Source organism: Ursus americanus, chromosome 8 (assembly GCF_024610735.1).
Source record: "Ursus americanus isolate L20-20 chromosome 8, mUrsAme1.1.p, whole genome shotgun sequence".
Lineage (NCBI taxonomy): Eukaryota > Metazoa > Chordata > Mammalia > Carnivora > Ursidae > Ursus > Ursus americanus.
Genome location: NC_142134.1, coordinates 24,207,688 through 24,234,872, shown reverse-complemented (window position 1 = coordinate 24,234,872; position 27,185 = coordinate 24,207,688). Strand labels below are relative to the sequence as shown.

The following is a 27,185-nucleotide window of genomic DNA, read 5'->3' as shown; positions in this document are numbered from 1 at the left end:
AGTAAGCCCATTTTCGGAGCAACGGCAAGTGGTTGGTGTAGGTGTGGTGTGATTTTAATGGGGCTGGTACAGACCCGAGGGATCAAGGACTCCCAGGGCTGAAACTTCGGTTATGCCAGATTAAGTCTGAGCGTAACCATTGCCTGGATTATAATCCAGTTCAAGTCTGAGCGTAACAGTTGCCTGGATTATAATCCAGTTCCAGAAAGCGCTCTGTGCTGTGCATGTGGGGACAGCAGCAGTCACTCACGGGGACATTCCCCTGCGGAGATTCGGAGGTTAGTCACTCTTCAGTGAAGACGAAAGGGCAGTCATTTGGCATCACACCCTCATTGATCCTAACTAACCCAAGATAAAATGTGTGTGTGTGTGTGTGTGTGCGTGCGTGTGTGGGTCCACATCCATAGGTATGGATGAAACAGAAAAAGCTGCTGACTCACAGCTTGGGAAACCCAAAGTCAAGTTTTTCTTACCCTGAAGCACTAATGTGCATCAAGGTACATGTTTCAGAACTAAGGATGTTTATAAGAGACCAGCAACGTTCCAGGGGTGTTTCCCGTGCACTGAATGTGCCTTTAAGCAACAAGTCCCGCGAGCTCACCCGCACGGTGCCTCCGTTCCACAGAGTCTGTGTAGTGACAGACGTCCCCGTGTGGGGAGGCTTCTCCTTGCCCTTCCGGTCATTTTAGGTTATTTTCGTGCCAACCTTGGGCCGTAGTGGTGTAGAGTGCTTCTCACATTTACATGCAGTATGTGTGAATTCTGTTGTAGCCTTATTTATACCTTCTCGTGGTACCGATAGAATTAGAGTTCATCTGGTACCCGGTAAAGACCAGCTTTTGTACCCGACAGTGGCACGGATCTTTTTGGTAGGTTCTTAACCTTTTCTACAGTGCTCCCATTTGAACACTGAAAGCAACCGCCAGTCAGAGGCCTGGAGTGTCACAGTTAAGCCCCCCATCCCCTTAGAGTTTCGGTTAGAGAGGACCACAGAAAGACAGTCACCAGAGCCGCACTTGGAAAACGAATGGGAGACTGACGCGTGCGTCCTCCCGTGGCCGGAGGGGGTGCCAAGTCACCGTATGTGCCGCCTCGGAGCTGCCTTTGTTTGACAGAGAAGATTCTTCTAAAAAGAGATGCTTATTTATTCACTTGCTATGCTTCCACCTCGAAAATTAACAGTGTTTCTGATAGTTTTAAGTTCTGTTTTTCTATGCTAATGACGCGCTCCCTTTTCAACATAGGTAAGGCTTTATGCTTCTTGACCATAGTGGCATGAGAGCCCATAACATTTCCTAAGGTGACAGGCAGAGTAGAGCCGACCCGGCACTGCTGTTAGCCGGACCCTACCTCTTGCCCTCCCTGGTTGGAAGGGCGCGGGCCTTGTTCGCAGCCGCACCACAGTGCTGGCACTGCCCGGGGTAAGTTGCTCGGTGGACAGTGTTCTCCTTTCTGAAAACTCTGCACTGTTGCCAGGAGGCATGGGTGGTGATGTTTCATCCATCCCCAAAGAAGGTTTTAAAATCCATCATTTTAAAACTGTACCCAGCATCCGATAAGTACGGTTTATACAGTCATCTGCTCATCTTTTAAAAAGAAAGCTTTTATTTTTGATCCTCGCTAAGGAATGAGGTTGCATGTTTCGGACTCGCCCGAAGTGAGGCCTGTGGATCTTGGGTTGGGTGTCGCCTTGTACCTGAACGAGGGGGACGCTCCCGGCGCTGCTGCGGCCGGAACCACGGAACGACTGTCCTGCTTCCCCTTCCCAAGTAGATTAATAGCATGTCCTCCACCCACTGTACTCCAGTCCCAAGTTACTTGTTCAAAGACACTGTTGTAGGTTTATTCTCTGACTCCAGCCACTCAGAAATGGAAAGATGTGCTCCTCTTCAGCACCGACGTGGTGACCAAATTATCTGATAACATAATGTTGTATGGTTATTTGAGAAAATGAAAATCAAATAGTAAATCCTTCCACTATCACATGTAGTGGTTTCAAGAAGTCACTCATGAAGTCTAAATTACATGCAAATGGAAACTAACCATGTGTTCTTTAATTCAATATTAAAATTTTGCTTTTGCTTGTCATGTAGAATAGCTTACTCAGATTCGTGGTTTTAATTTCTGTCAATTCCATAATCATTGCATGAGCATTCACCATCACCGAATGCTGGTGCTGGCGCTCCTAATTTTCCTTTCTTTTTTATTTATTATTATTTCTAACTTTTTTGTTTTGTTTTTTAACTTGCAGTGCAAGCTTCACATAAAGCCTGGCAAGCCAAGGATGGTCCCGCATTCACCTGCTTTTGCAGTAATATTGTATCTCTGCCATCTGTGTCCTTTTGTTTTATTTTATTTTATTTTTTTACCCTTCCCCAGACACCAATAACTATTAACTCATTTTGCTGAATGTTGTTGGGTAGTGGAAAATGATAGAACGAGAGAGTAACACCAAAAGCTATGTGCAGCTGGACTTTGTTTCTGGAAAGTAAATGATTTGCCTTTTATGCCTGTTCAGAGGGGCAGCAGGAAGCATGCCTGTTGCTTGTATGTTGCTTTGGACCGAGGGACGGAGAGCCACTGGCTCCATGTACGTCTGTCAGGAGAACTTCTCACCGCCTCAGCAGCCGAACTATCACCCCGAATACCCATGACAACAGTTTGCTTTTCTTGATTTCTCATCTCCATGGTGGCAGAAGCCCTGACCTCACTCTGCCTCTTCTCCATACCAGCCCCAAAGCAAGGTAGCTTCCTACATAGGCAGAATGGTGGGTCAGCTTTTTAGGACTTTCACAGGTGCATGGGTTTTTCATTATTATAATAGCATTATTTGGCCTGTACCATGGGTCTCTTCAGACCATCCCCTCTCATGGCTTTAAAAATGTGTCTAAATCCCCCTCTCCCCAATCCTGGCCAAGTTGGACCGTAATGAGAAAGCTGATTATGTTCCCTTTTATCAGCACAACCTTGACCCTGTCCTAGTCAGCGATCTGCTGGGTCAGGTCATGTGACATGGCCTCGTAGCAACATCCTGTGCTAATGACGACGGGCTTTCCACAGCCTCCCTACTGCTTACAGTAAGCGCTCTCTCATACTCTCTGTGGGCAATGGCTGATTCTAGCACAGCAGTACTTCTAACCGTACTTTTCAATAATCGGGAGGAGAAAATTCCAAATAGAAAATTTCTTATCAACTGCATATCATCTGCAGACCAATTCCGAGGGGACCGCGTCAGTTTCAGGTAGGAATGGGGAGGAACGTGACACAAACCCACGAGTGGGGAAGGTAGAAATTCAGCTGCGCATCCAGCTGGCCTGCATAGTCTCCTTCTCACATTGGGCAGTAAAGGCAAGAGGAAATAGAGCAGCTGGTCCTTCAAATCCAGTTGTCCTGAAGGACGCTCCTCACCGTTTTCCTCACCACGACTAGTGCCACCTGCTCTTTGGGTCCGAGCCCGTCGCCCTGTCCACAAGGATTAGGGCCAACCCATAGGTCATGACACAGACTCCGTACCACATTTGTGTGGGAGGGGGCATATTTAATCTCTTTTCTGTACTATTCCTTTGTGAGGCTTATCCTTTCATCTTCTTGATTTTTCTCCCCTCTACTAACAAGAGCCTCCCGGCTTCTAACTCTGTAGTCTCCCGTTTCTTACTTGAAAGAATAATATTTCTCCTGAACTGCACCTGTTGCTTCCTCCTGGCCTTCACTACTCATACATGAGGTGAATGGGACAGAATACATTGTATCTCCCGGACAAACACACACACACACACACACACACACACACACACACACACACACACCTTTTCTTGTTGTTGTTGTTTTAAATAAGTCTCTAGTTGATTCCAGTGAAGTTTTTTTTCCCCTTCTCTTCATCCTCAACCATACTTTTAGGGGAAAAAAGTTATGGTCTTCCATGAACTGATGGAGACCTAATTAGGCGAAGTAAAGATTCAGTTTCACTGAAGGCCAAACCAGGCTGGGCTAGGAACTGCAAGCTAAAAGCAGCAGTGGTGGTACAAAGACAGCCTTAGGACCTGGACCAACGTTTTTGTTTTGTTTTTTAGTGATTCTGGCCCAGAGCCAGCTGTGGAGCGTGCATACTAGATGGCATGCCGGTTCGAACCGTGGCTGCGTTTGCTCATACGCTGTGCACCAGACAGAAGCTTGAATACTTGTGTTGTATGCTTGTTCCAACCGCTGCTTGTGTGAGCATTTTTGTGCCTTGTAACAGAAAATATACTTCTAAGTTCCAAAAATGGTCACCTTAAAATGATCATTTTTAATGCATCACTAAAGCCTTTTCGAAAGTGAGCCTAGCTGTGAAAGGCATGCAGCTGACTTTTTGATTCCAAGATTGTTGATTGAGTTTTTTTTTCTCCCCATGAAAATTTTCACAACAAAATAAACCATATGGAGAGTCAGGGAATAAAAAGTCAAGAGAAAGTCCTAGAAGCTCTCTCTCTTTTTTTAATATGTTGCTTCTGAACTCCTTTTCGGCCCCCGCTCCTTGGCCCTGTTTGGTTTGTTGTTGCTGCCCTTCTCTTCTTTCTGTATCTGTGCCTTTTTTCACAGTAGTCCTTGGCTCTGCACGGAATAAATGATACCCTCAAATCTAATTGGATGTGCTTTCGCCTTTGCATGTAAGTACAGAAGTAAGAAAACTTTGAGATCTTTCTGACTTTTTAAAATTAGAGAAACAAATGGGATAGATGGATTTTTTCCCCCCTTTTTTGGAGGAAGGTAGGGAGGTAATGGTTTGAGTAGCCTTTGTTTATTAAGAAAAAAAGAAAACACTAAATATATTTAAAATAGCCACATTTGTACCTTTCCCACAATCAATATAAATTCAGCTTTTCCTTGATACCAATATGGAAGTCAGAAATGTTTGTTCCCAGGCGTGTTCTACACAGCCTTGTGGGCGTGTTACAGATGGTCCTTGGTTCTGACCATGGAGTAAAGCTAGAATAAGAAACTACCACCTTCCTTTGGAGAAAACCAAGAGGGAAGTATTTTTTATGTTACGTTGCCTTTATGACTGCTTAATTTTTTGATGATCTTGGTTTAATGGTCTTTCCCTCCTGCTAACTGCTGGCAGTGAACATACCTTTTTTTTTTTTTTTTTTTTGCCAGACTGCTCTAGCTGGCCTCTCCCCATATCTTCTCTTCAACCATAGTGACCATTGCTTCTGGATTTTAGGTCCCTATAACGGTTGTATGTGCAGTAGAATGATGGAACAGCATTTATGAGAATTTATTGGCACTTAGAGACTATGTTTTCCCAGCTTAGGCTCCTTATTAATTGATCAAAATTTTGTCCAGAAAGGGCATCTCAACCAGGGGAACATTGAATGTCACACTGGGCACAGGTTACTTGTTCTCTTCCTTCTCTGCTCTGTAATCTCACCAGCAATAACACCTATTCTTCATATCTTGTGCACCTCAAACTATGGACTGGGTTTCTTCACTTTCTTGACATATCCATAAGTGTTTCACATACAGACTGTTGAATCTGGGTTTCAGCTGTTACCAACCCATGTCATACTGTGTCTGTGTGGTCCTTCCAAACCGTCCTTTCAGATCCCCTGCTTTGCCATTTTCAAGTGTCTGAAATCGTCAAGTCTCAGCTTCCAGAAGTCTTGGTTCCACTGACAGGATACATATGTGATGACTCTTTAGTGGAAATTATGACCTACAAAGTCTAGATTGTACGTAGGTATGAAGGGAATTTTTTAAATAAATGAAAAGCTGTGAACAGCATTAGAACTTTGTCTATTTCTTAATTTTAAAATATGCTGATATGCCTTAAACTGTAGTTGTAGATCATTGTCATTTTGCTGTTTGAAAATAACCAATGTGTTTCTAAAAGTGTTGTGTAATCTACTTTTGGTGTTAATGCAGAATTGTCATGTATGTAAGCTGCATGTTAGACACTTGTCTTTTTTAAAAACTAAAGTAATTGTATTGATATGAAGTATATCATTTTTTCAAGTAAGCAAGTAATCACTTAGCAACCACGCTCAGTAATTTGGTGTCTGTGAAGGTAGGAGAGTGGTGGACAGGTAATCTATGCATATATCACTAGTGCCAAGACACAAAGTGGGGGAAAATATATTTTTACCCAAACGATGTGTGCCCTTTTGTGAGTTCTTTTTAGTCAGTGTTTGGTATGCATATGTACACATGATGCTTGTATTGGATAAAAGAAATAGGAATGAAAGAGTCTCATGCTTTCCTGCCTTGTCTGATGGATTGCCAGCGCTCCCATCCGGCAGCAGCACCTTCTCCGAGATACTCGCTGTGTGGTGTCCTGTACTTCACATGTGGTCTCTGCCTCCCTTTCTTCCCCGTTCCATCCCCTTCTGCCCAGACTGTTGTCCCTGGTGCCCCGCTGCCCCTGGGCCCAGCAGAGGTAGCCTCTTCTTGCCCGGCCTCTGGGGTCAGCGCTGCTGGGGCTGCTCAGCCCCGGCTGTGCTCACGGAGGTCAGCCCTCGAACTGACACACTGCTGTTCTTTCCCAGTTGTTGTAGAAAAGCTCCTTTTTTTTTTTTTAAGCTTTAAGAATCAAATTTGAATCTGAATCTTTCTTTTTTCTCTTCTGTAGCTTCTTCTTTATGTAACCATCCTGTTGACAAGCCCTACTCTCTCCTAATGGACATAGAGCATTAGAAGAGCAGGAGCTGTCTGTACACACGTGTTGGGGAAGAGTTACCTCATTTCCACCATCGCCTCCTATTCTTTTAAAGTCCGGGTCAAATATTGCGTTGCTGTTTGTATTTGTCAATGTCTGTTTACAAACCACTGCCCATAGTGGTTACTAAAGTGACTTTTCACTACCAAAAACAGTAATACTTAATAATGCTTAAAAGGAAATTGAGTGAAAGACAGAACTTGGGCCAAGACCCAAGGTAGCCATGTGTTGGGATCCTCTTGCTTAGCTGTCATGTTCCTGAAGCTGCTGGTCCGCGAACTCACAGACTGAAGACAGCACGTACCATGCCCTGAGGTGGTCAGCACCTGCAGGGCCACAAACTCGATCTCATGGTAACTCCAGACCTCCCTGTCCCATGAGCGACATTCTGAACAGCCCCGCCAGGACCCTCAGCCATCAATCAGGTCATAAGATCTGGGCAACATTCTCCTTCCTTTTGTTAGTTTTATGGGTTGTTTTGGAGTTGGGGGTTGTTTTTGTTTTTTTAACTTTTGATACTGCATGAACAGAGATGGCTGCAGTTTTTTATTTGGAGTGTTCTATTGATGCAATGTTCTTATTTTTCAGCTGACCATCTGCCTCTTGAGAGAAAGAAGTGGGCATCCTTCCTTTACATTCAGGAACCACTGTTTTATTTCACTCTTTTTCTGTGACCTGCATCCCTTATATAAGTTGTTTTGGGTTTGGGATTCTGTTTTGGAAAAAAAAATTTTTTTTCCAGTTAGCTGGTTCTGTTTTATGTATTGGTTATTCAAACTTAGTTTGATATCAAAATTATGCCAGTTTTAAGTTCAAGGGGATATTTAAGTGAAATTTAAGTCACAGAATTGTTTAAGAATCTCTCATCTCAGATACAACCAAAAAAACCCCCCAAAAATCCCTCTGCTGTCACTGGGGTTTTGACCTACAAGTCTTAATCATGTTTAAAATGTGTCAGTGTTGGGTAGAGGACCTTTCTGCCTCAAGACTCAATTTATACTTAAAGGTACCTTAAAATAACTTTCTGGCCCATCCCTGCCTTTTTATTTATTTATTGGGAAGCTGTGCTTTACCTTGATCCGGACCATGGGGACGAACCCCAGGGAAGTATAGAGCCTGTCCGACAGGAGCATCATTACAGTGGTTCTGGTCCATGCTGTCCTCTCAGTCACCCAGGTGGCCTTCTCGACCATGTCTGTGAAAAAAATCTGCTGGAATTTACTTAAAATACACCCAACACACACACACACACACGCTCTCTCTCTCTCTCTCTCTCTCTCGCAGTTGAGGCTGTGGTTTCTAATGCCGACCTGTCTGTGAGGTGCTGGATAGACACAAGGCTGTTACTTTATTAGCAGTCCCCTCTCAGGGGCAGTGTTCATAACCAAGGGACGACTTTCAAATCAATTCTATTTTAGAGCATGAACATGCATTTTAAGTTACCTTATAATTTCATTACTTGTCGATAGTCTTTGCTTATTGCCATCATTTTTCAGCCCCATATTAGGAAGGCCGTAAAAATACTATTGGTGGCATGGGTTGTGTTTGGTGAAGACCCTCTGGAGTGTTCCCCTCTATTTGAGAATGGTGACATAGGCTTCTGCTGAAAGGTGAAATGACACAGCTACAGTCCCTGCCTCTTGAGTCGCTTGCTTCTTAGAAAGAGGTCATTTAGAGCAACTGGGTGAGCATGCTGGCAAGAGGATTTCTTAGAAGGATACTGTAATCAAATGCAATAAAGTCAGGTTCCTCTGAGACACAAAATGCTCAAAATAGAAGCGTCAAGAGCCATCCCCTCCATATTACATTATAATCGATAAAGGTAGAAATCTGCTAGTGATGTCACAGTGGCTTGGGGGCGGATGGGTGGGTACCAACTCCTTAACTGATGCCAGAGCATGACGTGTCATTTTTGTTAAGTCAAACAGAAACACCCTTTTGTGTGAAACCACTGTAAGCACTAAGTACAATAATTGGATTTTTAGTATTTTAATATGAACTTAACCCCATCACTCATTTTAAAAGCAAATTCTGCATCAGGTTGTAAAGACATGTTTTGAGCAATACTTAAAAATCAAATCAGGCACCTTTTTTTCTATAAGTAGAGAAATGTGTAGTCTAGTGTTGCTATTCCCTTTTACTCTCCCATTTTGGCCAGGTTAGAGGAAGTGTGGGGGAACAGGTTACTCTAAGTAGGTTGGCCTCTGTTCAACTACCGAGGGAAAGCTGATCACGGACACCACTGGTCAAGTGCACCATCCTCCCCGTTGATTTGGCATTTTACTTAGAGTGGTTCCTTTTCTCGGGTGTTGATAAAACTGATCGGTTCTCAAGTTCTGGCTAACCAACCAAGAGCTGCAAAACCATCCCAGTGCTAATTATCATCAATAATAATGATTTGCTTATCCCAAGCTAGATTGTGGAAAAGCAAAGCAAGCACTGAGTCATCTGAACCATTTTCCATGGGTAATGGGCTTTTTATTTTTCATTCAGTCTTTCTTTTATAAAGTATGACTTGATTTCAGGTATATACTGCCTTATTGCTTGTGACAAGTGTAGTCTAGACGGTCTGCTTGAGATGGGCACAGCATGTATGTAAAGGACAGATCTTCTGAATCAGCATCTGCTGAGCTGGTGGAGCAGAAAAAAATCAGGTCATCTTCCCAATATGCTAGGCCAAGCTTCCCCCCATCAACTGTATCTAAACATGAAACTCCCCTCTTAGTTAATGATGGTTTTTGCCTATTGGCCCAGCTTATAAGTAAACAGTTCTGGATATCTGAAAAACTCAGTACATAATTTTCACTGTATTTAAATGGTGTTTCTACACAAAACCTTTTGCTTTGCAGAGGACTGTCATCTTCCCACCCTGGAGACTGACAGTGATGTCAGTGTGGATCACTTTGAAGATCCTTGTACTTGAGTTCTTAGGACCATGGCATTTAGTCCTTGGGATGGATACCATCTGGCTTTCAGAACGGTTTCTAACAAGTAGCTGAAACTCCCCTGGCTGGTGAAGGGATTTAATGTGTTAATTTGAAAAGACTAATTGTGAGCCTATGTATCCACTCACCTCCCTTTCCAGTCTTCCCATTCTGAGAAGTAGCTGTACACAACATCTTCCGGTGGTCAGTGGAGCACTGTATGAAGCACAAACGAAGATCTCACATCTGCCCCCAGTCAGTTACCTCTAGTGCTGAGTTGAATGGCATTTTGGCCCACTGTGGAAACTCCTTCAGAACTACAGCACTTAGATCAGAGGTAGCAGAGGCTATTATAATGAGGTTGGTCCCTGCCCTCCCCACGATCCACACACATACACAAGCAGACACATGAAATGTGCATGGGGAAGGGAGTGCAGAATAACATGCTAGAGTTTGGCTCACCCGAGCATTCTCTGTACAACGCTTTCCGAACTGTGAGGATGCCATTCCAGCTCTCCTCGCCTTTACATCCATCCATCCACCCTCCCCACTCCCTTCCTCTCTCCCTTTCCAAGTACTTCATTCTCTGTACTGTACCAGGCCTACATTAGATGCTGATGATGTAGCCAAACACTAGGAATTGCACTTCATGAACATAGCAAATTTTTGGAGCAAAAGAAAAGGTAAGCCCTTTCTATGCTAAATTGCTAGACAGATTGTATTCTGAAAAGCAAAAGCCCTCTCCTCCCACCTTGCCCAAATTGCTTTTCAGTGGTTGCTTGCTTACGGTTGCCCTTCATTCTAGAGTGTCCTCTTGCCTAAGAAAACAAGCAGTTTCTGAGAAATGAGAACCAGTTCACTTGGCCTATACTTTTCTACTGCCCTACTGTTGTGTAACACAGTAAGATCAGTTCTGGCATTTGATACACTATGAAGACTGTACTTTATAGTCAAGAGAAAGGGAGAGGTTTTTCCCATTTTATCCTTAACTCAGAAGCTCCTGGAAACTAAAAATGAGATGTGAGCTTTTCCCAAATTTCTCTGGTAAGACATTCTTGGTTACCTCTTACTATGCCTTTTCAATAACCCAGAGATGGCGAGAGGGAGTCTTAGGCATAATAGTATATCGTTAAGAACAACTCCTCATTATGGTGGGTGAAAGCTTTTAATTTTTGATACAACCTATGCTGTTTAAGCCTGTACTTCATCTTTTCTGTCTTGATGAATTTGGACAAATCCAACTCAAACTGAAAGCAACAAGGTTTGGGGACTTGGAAACAAATCTTCTCAATTGCATTTCTAGGTTATTTTGCAGGACTAGGTAACTCAGAAAAATTAGGATTCATTTTGTAAAACTGCTTCTGTTTTTGTTTTTGATATGAGACCTACCTGGACACAATCCGCCCCCTACTATGGCAGATCGTGCTCATTTTCCGAGTCCCAGATACACAGGCCCCCTGTACCTAAAATGATGTGAATTTGTAACTGCAAATGATGTTAACATTTGGCAACAAGAAACAAGTGTTCAACTGCTCATTCTCATGCAGTAAGCCTAAGTAACTGAATTTTCCCCCAAACTTAAAAAGATGCTTTATTTTCCTAGAAGCACCACCTAGTGGCCAAAGCTCAAAACAACACCGGGCATAGATAGGAGACCTCCTATTAACAATTTTTAAAGGCTAATTTCTAGAATTTTGAAGGCTTCAGAAGTAACAATTGTTAGACAAAACTTCATGTTAGCAAATATAAGGGGTAAAGGTTGGAGTTAGAAATGGAACCTTGTTAAAAAGTCTTAGCTATGTGGCATTAGACAATTCTCTGACCCTCGACTTGCTAATGCAGACCCGGGATGCAATCTTTCAGGATGGTTGTGAGAACAGTTGGCACAATATCTTCCCTTTCCAGTTGAAAATGTACAAACTGAGGATGAAGATAAGTTCCTCACCACGTCGGCCAAGAGTCAGCAGCGTAATCGCATTCAGTGAAAGGCCACTGTGCCACTCTGGGCAGCAGTGCTCAAGCATGACTGACTTTATTTCAGGAACCCCAGAATGAGTCCATTAGGAAGCTTGAAAATCCAGGTATGGAGAGCACAGAGGACGCACACACATGTTGTTTCTAACATAGGAGAAAAGAAATGCTGCTTCTTAGGGGGCAGACACCAATGTCTTAATTCCCTCAACGGTGGAAATGTTAAGCTCCGTCTCGTCAGCTGGGCCGAGTGAATAGCTAAGCTCTAGCTAGCTTCCTTCTAGCCAAAGGCTGTGTCAGGAACATTGCCAACAAATCGGTTTTATCTTTTTATTGGCATTGGGGAGCACTCCCCCTTCTCAGTCCCCCCCAACTAATAACTCATTTGTAGAAAAGATACTCAGTTCTCCACAGATAAGTTTATACCGTCTTGCAAACTGAATGAAAATTACTTAGCTGCTTCACTGTAGTCTGATCTTTGAGTCGGGGGATGCACTTTTTCTGTTAAATTGAAGATTAGAGAGTAATTTATGCCCGACCATAAAGTTTATTCCCTTGCCTTTGTGGAGGCTTCATGGAATGACAGGCTTTCTAAGCGTCAGGAGACACCAGACAACTACCCATAAAGCACAAGTTTCCAAATCTTGGAATAGTCGGTGATGCGATGCCAAGACTGGCCTGCTCTCACCTCACAGTGTTCCCATCAGATGAAAATTTACTATCTGGAAGGTGAGAGAAGGACACAAAAGAAAAATTCTTACGTCAAAACCTACATCCCTCAGTCACACTTAAATCCCCTTTTTATGTTCTTTTCTGTGAGCATGTATTTGGGATTTTTATCATTGCTGTAGTTGCGACAGCAGTGTCTGGCAATCAGGAACTTGTACCACTCTGCAAGCAGAAAAAAGTTAAAGATACAAAGGTTAAGGACAACTTTTATTGCTACCAGAGGCTTTTCTCATCAGTACACGGTTCTGACTGCAATACCTTCTCCAGACTGCACAGTGAGCTCAGCATCCGGAAGTCACGGAGAGAAATACAGGTAGGGTGAATAACTTCCATCAAGAAAATACTAATAGCTTAACGTAAATCTTGGGTACTGAATTCAGTTATTACATGTTACAGACCCCAATCATAGAGCTGCCCCAACATCTAGACAGTCTCTCCTACTGATTATAGTGAGTGAAAACCGATCAGTTACCAAAAAAAAAAAAAAAAAAAAAAAAAAAAACCATAAAAACAAAAAAACCGAAGCCTTAGTTGTTACATGTTTCTTTGGTGAGCACCTGGATATATTAACTTTATCACAAAGTCTTTTATACAAATGTCAAAAATGCTTTCAACAAATCTAAGAGTGTCCTAATTACATGCCACTTTTAAGCTCCAATTTAAGATAAACAAAAATGAAAACAGTAATTTTGTTTCCAAACTCCAGGAATTGAAATGAGACAAATACAGAATCAATGTGGTAATGCCAGTCCTTTTTCTATTACCACCTCTCATTCATATGGGGTAATTCTGAAGTACCCTTTTCAGAGTCATTTGAATCATGGATTAAACATGGCTGTCACTGAAATAATTTATTCACTAAATTGCTAAAAAATGATTTTAAGGGTTTCGTAATCAGTGGCAGTCAGGCTATAGATCCACATGCATAAAGTTCATTACGTACTCAATAAAGCAGCAAGCAAAAACGAGGAGAGTTAAATCAGGATGCTGCAGACAGGGTGTGCCAGCTATGGATTTTGGAACTTGAAAAAAACAACAAATATGAATTTTTGAGATGGGTCAATCTCCATTACATTTTAGCAGAGAAAAGGATGGAACTGACAAAGACTACTAAAGTTTTTTTTTACTTTAAAAAAATTTGGATCTTTTGAATTTTACACTCTTTTTGGTCTTTAAATGGTTAGATAATGTTGATTATAATTTGCCACACAAGTAAATGGGGTATTTTTCTGGCTCACTTCAAATCGGCCTGGTAAGGTAATACACCTTTATCGAGCCCTTCCCGGTTTTCCCATGTTCCCATTCCCAGAGTAGTCTACCTCAGTTTGCACTTAAAGGTAACACCTGAAGCTACATGACAGAAACCGGCTGCAAAGGTGGACAAGGGGATGCATGTCCCTCTTGCCTTGATAAATCAGTGCCACATACAGAACCCACATTTTCGGAAGCATTATCTTCATTATAGAGCCGTTTGATTCCATCATAGAAGTCATCCACTTCCATTTCCTCTACTTTGCGTTTAGCAGAGGTATGCTTGCACCCACTGGCAGCGGGGAGACGCTGGTAGAAGGCCGCTCCACCCCTGACTGGCACTTCTGGTTTGCTGTTGTCCTTGGAGAAATCTAATTCTGGGCCTGGGACAGAGGAGGGATGTAATCTGAACACTCCTTTGTCACAGGTCACCAGGGTGTGCTTGAGGGGACGGTAGACGTAAACGGAATTGAGAGGCAGGGAAGACTGCAGAGAAGAAAGGTGATGCGCCACCAGCTCCCGGCAGTGGATCAGCTGGGAACTATCCATCTGGGTCAGGAGGGGAGAAAAACCACAAAGTTGATCATGTAATTATTAATGTAGACTCCTCTGTCATTTTGCTGGCCACTTCCCCTCTCTGTGCCCTCTGTCTTCCGCAGCTTTCTCTTCTCTCCCCATACCTTCTACCTGCACCTCATCTATCCCTCCGGCCTACGCATCATCTTAGGAAATGTGTCCAAATCTGTACTTCTAATGTCAGACTCTTTGGAGCTTAAGTTCTGTATGTGCAATTATATGCTGAACATCTTCATGAAAACAAACTATTCTCTTTTGTTCATTGTATATATCCAACATCTACGTTTGTTCAGTCTATTCCCTCTATCTAGAAGACCTTTCACCTCACCCTCTTTGCCTCTTCTAATCTCTTCATGAAGACAAAGGAACAGATAAACACAAAATTCGTTAACAATTTAGGGAAAAATCTAGAGGCATGAAAAAATTGAAGGGATGGGGAAGATCATCTGGCTAAAAATTTAAAACAATTTATTTTGTTTTTAAAACAGCAAATCGGAACTTTTGATAAATTATATTTTTGTGGAAAATAGCACGCTTGAGCAATGTTAACAAATGTTTTTAATTTGGAGGTTTCACTAATTCCTTCTTATCCTTCAGGGTAGTTCAGGTATCCCATCTGAAGCTACTCTTGATTCCCCCTGGCCCCTACACCCAAGTTCCAGGGTCATCTGTTTCTATTTCAACCTGTCATCATACACCACATTGTATTAAAATAATCTAACTTAACCATTTAGATTTTCCTTTATAGACTATAAGCTCCCAAAAGGCAGGCATTATATCGTATTCATCTTTATTCCCCAAGTTTCTTTTCTCGCACAATGACTACGTAAGGAAGGCTTTCAAAATCTTACCTGTGGTAAAGAGTACAATTACTCCTTAGTCTCTGTCTCTCCTACTTGCCCTATAATTATAGCTCTAAAGTCATCTTCCTCTAGCAACATACATTTCTCCCCCATTCAAATATTTCAGTGGCACCCCAAAGCCTACCAGAAATAAGCTAACCTCTTTAGCTTGGTATAAGGCTCTCCACAATCTGACCCCAACCCTTTTCAGGCTTATTTCCCGGCACATCCCAAACTGTGCTCTCCATTTCTGCCAAACAGGCCTGCTCTCTCTGTTCGGTGCAAGTCTTGTCCTTTCTTACTCTACTCCTGCTCATCCTATTTCTACCTGTTGAAACTGTATTACCTATTCCTTCCAGGTCTGGCTAAATGCCACCATCTCCAGGAAGCCTACTTAGACTATTAACCACCAGGGATCACTTTCCAGTCTTGTGTATTTTATAAGTATTTTTGGACATTTCTTAACCACATCTTATTCATACCCTATACCACCTACACCACACCGCTTGACTGTTGGCAATACCACAGAGAAAATAAAGGAAAATAGCATGATCCCAAGAACGAACACATTTGGTCACAAGACTGTTTTTATCTCTAAAAATATTCATTACTTGTTACCCAGGAAAAGTATCAGTGGAAAGAAGAATGGAAGGCAGTTGTTATCATCACAAGTACAAATGTTAAAATGCCTAAAATTATCAGAAAAAATACATGAAAATGACCATTTTTAATTTCTACGATTTGGTTCACTGATTTTTTTCCTTACTTGAAAGATCCTAGATAACACCCTAAGGGTAAAATACTACTAGCCAGTCTTAGAATTTCTTTTTTTCCCTTAAAAGAATTCATAATACTTAAAGATAGTCCCCAACTATTAAGCTTACAACTGTAGGCGAGGGCTTATCACGTCCCAGGGATGCAGACAACCTGAGCCACGCTAGAAACAGTGGAACAAAAAACACAGTGGAGGGGATGGGGCTTTAAAGTTCTTTAGGGAGATAGGTACCCTTGTCAGTATTTCAAGAAGCCTAAAAAAGGGAGGTAAGAGAAATGAAAGAAATTGAGAAGTGAAAAAAAAGGCTACAGTATAAAAATTATTTCTGAAAAGTACCTACTTTAACAAACTGTTCCTTAGCAAATGACTAATAGAGGCATAGAAAAGTAAAAATATCATGAATTTTTTTTTTTTTTAAGATTTTATTTGGCAGAGAGAGACACAGCGAGAGAGAGAACACAAGCAGGGGGAGAGGGAGAAGCAGGCTTCCCACTGAGCAGGGAGCCTGATGCGGGGCTCGATCCCAGGAGCCTGGGATCATGACCTGGGCAGAAGGCAGACGCTTAACGACTGAGCCACCCAGGTGCCCCTATCATGACTATTCTAATGCCTTGGTCTTTGGGCATAATACCACAGCAGAATCCTACAAAGTAGAGTTCACACAGATGGTAATGGTTTGAAAAAAGACATACATTTCAAGTAAGAGGAAGACTGAACTACTACAATCTTTCTCTGTGCAAAAGTTAACAGAAAGTTATACAGTTGGCCCCTGAACAACATAGGGTAGGGGCACCAACTCCCACAGTTGAAAATCTGCATCTAATTTTCAACTCCCCAAAAACTTTACTAATAACCTACTGTTGACCTTATAAACAGTCGAGTAACACATACTTTGTATGTTATATGTATTATATACTTAGAGTAAAGCTGAAGAAAAGAGAATGTTAAGGAAATCATAAGGAAGAGTAAACCCACTTACAGCAGGGTACTATACAGTGCAGTTCAAACCTGTGCTGTTCAAGAGTCAACTCTATGTTAGAAAATAACAGAGCAAGAAAATCAACACCATCTATATGAACTCTATTTCCATCCAGCTAAATCCTTTGTCCAAAATAAAACTTCAAAAGAAAATTCCTTCTATTACCTGAAGTTGTTAAGTAAACAAATCGAGTACGACCCTTGTTGAGATCCAGTGGAGGAAACAAAATAAGCACATAAACTGGAATTACCACAACCTCAGACACCAGACAACAAGTCCTCTAATGAAACTAAATGAACTCATTCTAACTGCGGGATGTTAAGACTATCTCCCCAAATTTCAAATAATGGTAACCATTTTTAAGTAACACTTGCTAGAAAAACAAACACAACTGTAATGTAGCTCGCCAAGGAAGGCGGGGCAGAAAGCACAGGAAGTTTGCAGGGCAGACATCCAGATGGGTTACTGACAGGCAGGGGGCACAGAAGAGCAGGACATACACGACAGGTTCCGATGGCCCCAGGTAAGACAAACAGCACAAAGCACTGAACACACCTGCTGCAGCAGTCTGACCTTCGGCACCCTCAAGAACTGGGGGACCCTGGTGGGGGAAGACCTGCTTCTCTAAGTCCCCACTCTAGTTGGAAACTACGCTACAGCTGAGAACATCTACTTTGACAATTGTCTAGCTAGGGATTCGGGAAACCACCACATTCAGTCAGTAGAATTAACATCCTGAGGTTCTCGAAGTGGGTCACACTAGTCAGAAAGAGGAGGATGTGAGTATAGCTACAGAGGTAGAGAAGGAAAGAAGGGATAAGAGAAAGAGGGGTGGCCATCCCAGAACAGTGACCAACAGGCAGCGCAGGAGCGAAGAGGAGCAGGGGTGCGCAACTAGGAGCGAAGTCTGCCTTTCAAACCAGGAACACTCACTGTACTTGGTCTGCAGTCCGGGGGGAACAAAGGCAGAGCCAGTGATAGTGGCCCCCTTGCAGCATGCAATATCCGTGATGGACACTGGTAGTCCTCTCAAACCAGGACACTAGGGAACACGTCAGAAGTAATTCTGGCATGATCTCACCAATAATGTTGCAAAAATTTCCTGAACTAAAACCAAGAATCCAGGAGGAATATCTGATATTATATGACCTTATCACACATCTAATTACAAAGACATTAGACCTGGTATTCCTACTAAACACAGGTGAACTGAGCGGAGATGGCACTGAGCCTTAAAGAATCAGGATCTATCAGGCTTGGGTCACGTACGTCGGCGATCAGTCCCAGGTGGTTTTGGGGAACTGTTAAGACCAAGTCCCAAAGTCTGTGATACTGTTTTTAACTACCTTCTCCATTATAATTTGAATACTACATGGGGCAGAGGCCTTTTTCCATTTTTTACAATCACTGTACCCCAGTGCCTAGATCATAGATTTTTCAATAAATTTTCAATAAATGTTTCTCTCATATAAGAGAACTGAACACTGGTTTTCAAACTATGTCCAAACAGCTTGCAGAAGGGAAGAGGCCATGTGGATTAAGACTGTGCCCAATAGGTCTCTGCCCCAAATATATTAGAAAGTATTACTTTCCTAACTTTGAATTCTGGGATTGTGTGTGTACAAGATTTTGCTGGAGTCAAGGGAAGGATTCTAGTTCTAAAAGAAACTCTGAAAACCACCAAACTAAATCTTTAAGGTGTGTATGGGAAAGCACTGGTTCTCTACTAAGCAGTCCAGTGTGTCTGAGAAAGTCCCAAGTTCCCTGAACTGCAGTTTTAAAATAAAGAGGAGTTGAATGAAATGATTTCTAAGGAGATTCCTTCAAATTTGAAGTCTGTAATACTCCTTCAATAAGAAGGGAACAAATTTCAGTGAACATTCTTCTTACAGCACCAAAACACCAGAAGACTAATGAAAGAGAATAAGCATATTCTCCGGTATTTTTTTTAGTAGAGAACAAGCTCTCAAAGCTACCGAATACAAATGCTATTTACAACAGTCGTTATTTATGCTTCAAAGTCTGTCCTTTCTTTGTGAGAGGAACCCTTCATATAGAAAATTTTCTCCGTACTGGCTTTGGGAATAGACACAGAGACCAAGTCAGAGCATTTAAACAGGTCAGTTGTTCCAATAAAATAATGCAAAATGAAATGTAGAGGTTTTCTCTTAATATCCCTTCCCCCACTTCCACAGTCTCATGTAAATGATTAATATTCAACTTCACTTAACAACACTATAGGTAGGAATGTAAATTTCCTGTGCCACACTATTGTTATATGGTGGTTTATGATAATTTCTAAAAATTCTCACTAAATAGCAACTATCTCCTAGAATTTATTTTCACTATAGCATTTATTTCAGTGGAAGTACTTCTCAATTATAACAATCTAAGATATGCTATTAAAAAAAAGTATCTCCCTTGTAAAGGAGAAACAGCCTGTGTTACAACCAACATCCTAAGCCTGTCCCGGGGATGTACAACAAGCCGAGCCACGCTAAAAACAGGGGAACAAAGCACACAGAAGAGGAATGGGCCTCTAGCTAATATATTGCTCTGATCATATCAGCCTTTTTATGAAAAAGACCCTCAATCTTTCTCTGCTCACAGACTAGGGTCTGAAATTCTCAGAGCTGAGAGGCAGTACTGAGGTACTTACATGTCTGCTAACTTGTACAGTTCGTATCTATGAGATATCTTATAACACACCAAATTTAAGTATTATTCGATTTTTCTTTTATAGTACTCTAATTTTTTAAGTTCAGTAACTGCAGCTCTTTGCCAAAATTAGTTCTTTATTTTATTATAAAATGTAATTACTTAAGCTCAGAATTTAAGTCTTTTCTCTAAATAAAATCCGATAAAATAAATCAGAATAACTGTTACCAAATAATAAATAGGGATGTATAAAAGGTAAGTACATTCATAAGTCTTTTACAGACTCAGTTGGCAGAGGAGTATGTATGGTCTGCAGCAGATGTAAACTTTTAATTTCTATTTGGTGACATGATTAGAACCAAAAAGCTTATTCAAAGTAGTTGCTAACATACAGCACATTTACTAACTTTCCATTTGAGTGAGAATTTTCTCCATTAAAACTCCTGCATTTTATATAGATAGTTGATAAAAAAATTTAACTGGCCTATAACATTTTATGCCAATTTGCAGATAGAAGTAATGGAATAATCTTAGGCAATAATAGGAACTACCAGGACAAAACCTCTTTCAAAAAGACAGCTTCTACCTGCCAAAGTCTAGTACAAATACTTCACTTTCTAGCCAACAATAAATTCTTTGCTTGTCTAAAAAGCAACTTCTTGCCATTTACGTTTTAAATTTATCTTTTAGAAAATAAGTGAAACATAGAAAGAAGTACTATGATGAAACCTACAAATGTAGCTAGGAAGGTTCTTAGTACAAAACTAAAGGACAATGTATTATATACAGAATCTTGTTAATTCTTCAAGATTCTTTAAGAAAGATTTTAAGTAACCTAGAAGAAGGGCTGAAAAGCAAGAAAATACTATCTAAGCTTCAGAAGAGAAAAAAGTTCACCTAACCCGTAAGTTTAAAGTGTGTATTACTTCACTCTTGTCTCTTCAAAGTGGTTTGCCATTACAAGATTAGATGTCTCTTAGTTTTATAATCATCTAATAACCCCCAGTAAGAGATGAACTTAAAATGAACACTTGCTTTGACACCTACCTGTGCTTTCTGAAGCAGTTCAATTGTAAGAGGAAGCCAATCAGGAATAAGTTTCTCCATTTCCAAACTAACCATGGCCAGAGCAAGCATGGATCCTTTGAATTGTAGAAATTGGTTGCAGGCCATACAGTGAAGGAGTTGCTTGGTAAGGACTGCCAAATGTTGAGATGGGCTCAGTTTGGGCAAACTGAAAAGTAACTGAGGCCTAGTTGACACTGCAATGGCATGGAACTGAAAAAAAAAAAAAAAATCACAAGAACATCATACTAGTTTTACTTAAAGTTTTAGGTAAATTATGTACAGAAATTGATGTAACCTCAGGTATTACTCAATTTCTTAAGTTTTTAATTTTAGCTTCATGAAATTTGATATAGTATAATATCCTAATTTCTAATTTTTCTTTTTCTAAAAATCACAACAAAACAAATGAGTAGGCAGTCTACTTTTCTAAGTTACTAAGACTACATATTCCAATAGGAAACTAAGAGACATTAGGTATATTTACAATGTGAAGAAAATCCAATGGTGTAGCTGTGTGAAGATCCCAATTCAACTTATCCAGAATAATTCTCTCCATCCTCAGAATTTCAGATGAAGAACATCCACAGAAACTGTCTCTTGCCAACACCTTCAGTACTGGAATTCTCTGTCCAAAGCAAAGCGCAATGGGGCAGAGTGAAGAGGAGAGAAAAAAAATAAACTAATTTTCAATTTTTGTTCTGGTAAACAGAAAGCAAGTTAATAAATGGAGAGAAATTTTCAAGAAAGAGACATAACTAATTTTTAAAGGAAAATATTTACCTCATCCTCCTCAACAGTCTTGGCAGCTAGGAAAAAGCAGCTGATTGCAATACAACTCAAGTATTTTGGATGGGCCTAAAATTTTGAAGAGGGAAAAAAGCAACTTCAGTGTTTTTCAAACAGTTAAAAGAGTTTATTTTTAAAAACTAGATATGCACGTGAGACAAGTATGCACAAAATTCTAAGGAATAATTAATATGATTCCCACCTACTGCTTTCTAAGACCAGGGCTAACTTTTAACTTCGCAACCTTAGCCATAATTATATTCTATGAAAATACTAAGATATTACGTTGTTAAAAGTTCAACCAATGCTAGTTAGCCAAAGCTAAATTTCTATCTAGCAGAGAAGAACTTAATTTTAGAAGATAATTTATTTAATAAATAAAATTCCAAAAATTAAAAATATATTTGTACTTGTGTGTATTCTGTAAGCTAGTTTTACTCTCTTTACCTCTTATATCAGTAATATTAACATACTAGATGTTAGGGGAATTAAAGAGAAAGAAGACAATATTAAAAAAAAAAGACTATAAACCTATCCCAGATGCTTTAAAAAAAAAACAAAACTAAAGGGTATTAACGGGGAAGCAGAAGTTTTCTAATTGTATAACAAGTATATATTCAAGTTCCATGGTGAGAATGAAAGGCTCCTACATTCATACGGAATCAATTAGTAGGGGGAAAAAACTTTCTAAAGGGTTTGACATGCATAGGAGAGGGCTTGAATTTGCCTGTTTTCCTTGTCTATGGTAAGGTAGAACGACTTTCTACCTTATTAACAAAATAAGGGTTTGCCAAACCCAGCATCAGAATCCAGTTTTAAATAACCAGAACGATTAAGTCCAATTACATTGAATGATACAGAGGTAAGTTACATAACACAAAGAAAACCTGTTTTGATATTTATTTTATATTTAAATATTACATTCCTGTGAAATTGGGGAAACCTTCTGATGATGGCCTGATGTGGCCTTGATTAGCTAACTTATTTAATAAACACACCAGTGACATTGCCTCAGTGTAAGTGGCATACTGTCTAGGAACTTCTAGTTCTCTGCCTACATGAAAAATAAATGCTGGTTCAAAACTATCAATATTTTTATTTAATCATTATTATTAATCAGACATTATGGGTCAGAAAGCACTTCCAAAAATACCGTCATGTCTATTATGTCTCAGAAGTTAGGGACAACACAAGTGATACAGGAAGTGAAGGCAGATCTTGTAGCTAAGACAGTTTTCCAGGATCCCTTATTTCCCCAAGTGTACAACAGGTCAAATCCTTGAGATAATCAGAGTTCACTACAAAGAAGAGCCCAACAGTTAACAGCTCAAGGTAGGTAATGCAACTCCTAAATCAAAGGCACCAATAAATTTTATAGTAAAAAGAATCCCAATAGCAAGTGTGATTTTTTTTTAAACAAAGAGTGGTTCTAATTCCTGGATGTACATCAGAGTCGCCTGTGCAGTTTGTTTTTGCTTCTTTAAATACAGACATCCAGCTCTTACCAACTAGAGATTCAGATTCAGTAGCTCTGGGACGGGGCTCAGGGTCCATACTTCTAAAGAGCTACATAGCACTTACTTCTGCACACTTAGGATTGAGGCTCTATTCACTGCTGCAGCCTTGTATGGTCTGCTTTAAGTTCCTTTATTTAAACTATGAATACATTTTAGGTTAATTGTTTCAGTATAGATTAACCAACCATCTAAGTGAGAGAATCTGATGCTAATAACATGACAGGACTCATTAAATAGAAAATATGAAAAAAATGAGATACTTGGCATTCTCTAACTGATCCAGAAACTTCCCCAAATCTGTTTAAAATGTTTAATAATAAGGTAAGAATCTTTTCTATGACAGAAGCTACAATAAGGTCATTAATAATTTGTGAGGAACATAAAAACCAAGAAAGGACACTAAGCTTAAACTCATCTTTCTCTGCAAAAGGGAGGTTAGCTATAGTAGGAGGATGGAAGAAGGGACTTGATAGTGAGATAAAAGTAGACATGTCAGTGAATTAAGAAGTTGTGGTCCATATATACAATGGAATATTACTCAGCTATCAGAAAGAACGAATTCTCAACATTTGCTGCAACATGGACGACACTGGAGGAGATAATGCTAAGTGAAATAAGTCAAGCAGAGAAAGACAATTATATGATTTCTCTCATCTATGGAACATAAGAACTAGGAAGATCGGTAGGGGAAGAAAGGGACAAAGAAAGGGGGGTAATCAGAAGGGGGAATGAAGCATGAGAGACTATGGACTATGAGAAACAAACTGAGGGCCTCAGAGGGGAGAGGGGTGGGGGAATGGGATAGGCTGGTGATGGGTAGTAAGGAGGGCACGTATTGCATGGTGCACTGGGTGTTATAGACAACTAATGAATCATCGAACTTTACATCGGAAACCGGGGATGTACTGTATGGTGACTAACATAATATAATAAAAAAACATTAAAAAAAAAAAAGTAGACATGTCAGATAACCTAAATTACAGGCAATTAGTATCACTATAATTAAGGGTTCTTTAAGTCTTTTAAGAATACAAGTATGAAACATAAAAAGATAACTGAGTGGCCATCCAAATTCTTCCACACCATAATTCTTTGACTTCTATTTATCGTACTTAATAAAAAAGAGTACAGTATCCTTAGCATTGAATTCACAGTTTCCCCAGCTTACATATTCCTAGGCGTACAAATGACAGCAAATGAACTGCTTTTCTACTTCTTCATGCCTTGCCATTAAATAAATGCTAACTTTCTGATTTAAATCCATTCAGGGCCTACTATGACTAATTTCACATAATACAACCAATGATATATCATACCAACTGAGACAATATAAAACTTATTCATGTATTTTTGCATGCTTTCATTCAACAAAAATATACCAAACTTATTTTATGCTCGGTTCATCTTATTATACTCCAAATGTATGCCTCTATAAAGTATTTATATATTTTCAAAACACAACACAGTATAGTCAATAAGTAGTGACAGAAAAAAATGTGTAACAGGCTTATACTTTTCTAGTCTAGTTCACCAATAGCATCTCGTACACCAATGTGTTAAAAGATGACTAAACATTCTGTTGGTGATATACGGTTTGTATTAAAATCAGGAAATCAAAAACTTCATAGGTTAAGTATAATTATGTTATGAATATCGGTAGCAAAAAGAAAATGACAGAATACAATTTCTAAAAATTTACAGCAATAATAGAAAACATCATGCCTTCTTATAGAGACATTGATCATGTCCAAGTTTTTTCACTCCTTCTCACTTTCTAGAATGTTTACTAATTGCCCCTGCTTTAGCATAAAAACACTCAAATGCTCAAACACGAGGTTGTGTGTAAGTGGATCCTAAAATACTTACCTTTACAGTAGCTAAAAACCTGTCCAAAAGACTGCTGGCCAGAGCAAATGTTTCTGGGTAAAGGTTGAACTGGTACTTGAGTTTGGCCAGCCACTGAATCACTTCATCTCTCTGGGATGGAGAAACATTCTACAAGGGAACAATTAAAATAAAAATAAAAATAAACAAGTGAAGTTCCAAGTTATCATCAAGAATGAATGCTCTCTTAAAAGGTTAGCATATGCTATGGAATACGTTTATATGTTAAAATATGTTTTTAAGTTTACTTAAAATCTATCAAACTTAAGATGAATGAAGTTTTATAAAACATTATGTACTGGTCACAGCAATTTATCAATATCCAATATTCCCTTACTGTTTATGAAATAAAATCTTCACAATGTCATCTCACCATATACCTATATTTTAATTAAACTAAGGTGTTCAGGGAATGTAACACTTTAAAAGTTAGGTAACACTTATCAACTGACAGTAGTTTTGGAATTAAGTTTTCCAATTCTAGAGAATAAGAAAAAATAGTGAATTTCTTTCTAAGGCAGCAAATAGCCATTAAACCATCTTAGGAAATGTAAATGGAGTATGGTAATAGAATGACTGCCCATTAAAAACAAAATTAAAGTCAACAGGAATAAGTTAAAGATATCAGGGACAACAGATGAATTACACATTTAAAGATAATGGAAGAATACTGAAGGGGAAATTCACCTAATTTACCAATGGAGATATTATTATACAAACATATAACATTATTGCTTCCTACATATTAAACTGCTGAGTACAGGCTTAATTTTCAGAAGGTACACACTTTAAAGCAATAATGATTTAGCTATCTTTACTCTTGAGTTTTGCAGGCACCTTAAAAAAATACAAAATAAAACTAACCTAATAATAATCTACACTTATAATAAATGAAACAGATTCATGAGAACTACTTTCACCAGGTAAACACAACAGAGTACAGAAATGACTCTGTGATTAGTGGAAAAAAGTATTTTCAATAAAAGGGTTCCAGACAAATAAAGGTTTAATCTAAGCACTGCATCTTTGTAATTACAATCATTTTAGACAGAAATCCTTTAAAAAATATTTTTTATCTCATTCCTCAGAAAGTAGAGAGACCATAGCTTAAACCTCTCTCCTGATTACTCTGGGTCAATTTTATGAAATTAATTCTTGTATCACAGAGAGATACATTAAGAGCTATGAAAGCAGGGTGGGCCGTATATCTTAATAATGTATCCCCTCAAAGAGATATTTCAGTTGGAATTTCTTCTCTCATTCCTCTTGGCTTTCTTTAGTGTTGTGAGAAATACATGATTTAGTGCTCATTCTAATCTCTGCCATTGCACTGGCAAGCTAATTCCGCATTTTTTTGTCCAATTCCTCTGTCACATTTCACTTTGGCACAACATACTTAGGTGTTTCTTAGTGTTGGCCAAACCAACTAATCACACATATCATTTTTACATCGAGATCTAAACTCAGTTATAACTGGTATTTCAGAAGGTTAACTGCCACATATCCACATTATAGTCAATTCCTTTTGTCAAATACTGACCCTAGACGACTGCGCAAGAAATACTGACAAGAAATTGAGATAAAAATGGCTTACAACCTCTCACATTAACATCTCACCACCAAGCTGGTGTTAAAACTATGAATAAACTGAAAACATCTGACAATCAAAAGATTTAATTCAGTTCATATTAATAATAAATATTCAGTGTCCATCATAGGATAGGTCCTGGGAATACAAAGATGAATAAAAAACTCCGTTTAAACTTCTAAAGTCTCAAGATGAGGCAAACGATCAGAAAATGTCAATCAACTATGTTTAGTGTAAAAGAGAGGTATGCACAGGGTGCTAAGGGAACACACTGAAAAGGCACTTGGTCCCACGTGGAAGTAGAATGAAAGCTTCTTATAAGAGATAGCAACGAACTTGTATCTTAAAAGTTAAAAAGTGAGAAGAGGATGTGATCATTTTAAAGACATGAAAAAGAGCGTTTTTTAAGCCTGTGAACTTTAATGCATAGGAATGATGTCAACCTGGAGGAAATAACTTATTGTCAAGCTCTTCTGACTTGCAAATAAAATCAAGGTGGGTGAAAAAGAATGCTAGAAACAGATACTCGGAGAATCAGTGGTGTAATTCCATTGACCAAAAAGAAACACAGGCAGTTCACAAAACTGAAGCTGTGCGCTTGATAGGTTCTGGGTGCAGAGAGTAGCAAGGGAATTTATGTCCTGCACAGACTACTGTCCAACATGACAGAGGAAATTGGAGTTAGGCTATTAGAGCCAGGAGCTGAATTCTCTCTCTCACAAACAGCCGGGAAAAGGTGGCAAAACATTATCGTCTGGAGCTCCGGCTTCTTGAGAAAGATGAGAGGAAGCAGACACAAACTGACGACTAGATCCTAAGTCAGAGCTGTTAGCATGGTCATTGGTTCTACAATACATCATTTCCCACAGAGCCCTGAACTGCTACCTTAAAATCTAGTTCTGGACTAGGGGCTCCTAAAGGTGCCTGGGAATGAAGTGAAGGC

At 39.7% G+C, this 27,185-nt stretch overlaps 2 protein-coding genes across 13 annotated transcripts in view; one reads left to right on the top strand and one right to left on the bottom strand.

The window, feature by feature from the left end:
* Window positions 1-12,733, top strand: part of SEPTIN11 (septin 11) — a 92,971-nt gene extending 80,238 nt beyond the window's left edge. The window contains exons 10-12 of one of the 11 annotated variants that reach the window (XR_015725437.1): window positions 4,579-4,646; window positions 6,608-7,119; window positions 7,283-12,733. Coding sequence is in view for 9 of the 11 variants with exons in the window: in XM_045790051.2 (XP_045646007.1) it covers window positions 4,579-4,603 (25 nt within the window). In the remaining 2 variants the exon portion in view is untranslated. Of the gene's footprint in view, window positions 1-2,251; window positions 6,133-6,607 lie in introns of those variants that run through there. The other 10 variants (XR_015725438.1, XM_045790071.2, XM_045790051.2 and 7 more) reach the window with 10 other exon arrangements.
* CCNI (cyclin I) overlaps window positions 12,513-27,185 on the bottom strand; it is a 32,501-nt gene continuing 17,828 nt past the window's right edge. For both annotated transcript variants that reach the window (XM_087864062.1, XM_045790117.2), the window contains 5 exons: window positions 24,637-24,765; window positions 21,248-21,322; window positions 20,952-21,092; window positions 20,447-20,677; window positions 12,513-14,118 (listed from right to left, as the gene is read on the bottom strand). In XM_087864062.1, the coding sequence (XP_087720188.1) occupies window positions 13,669-14,118; window positions 20,447-20,677; window positions 20,952-21,092; window positions 21,248-21,322; window positions 24,637-24,765 (1,026 nt within the window). In that variant the 3' untranslated portion in view covers window positions 12,513-13,668. The remainder of the gene's footprint in view (window positions 14,119-20,446; window positions 20,678-20,951; window positions 21,093-21,247; window positions 21,323-24,636; window positions 24,766-27,185) is intronic.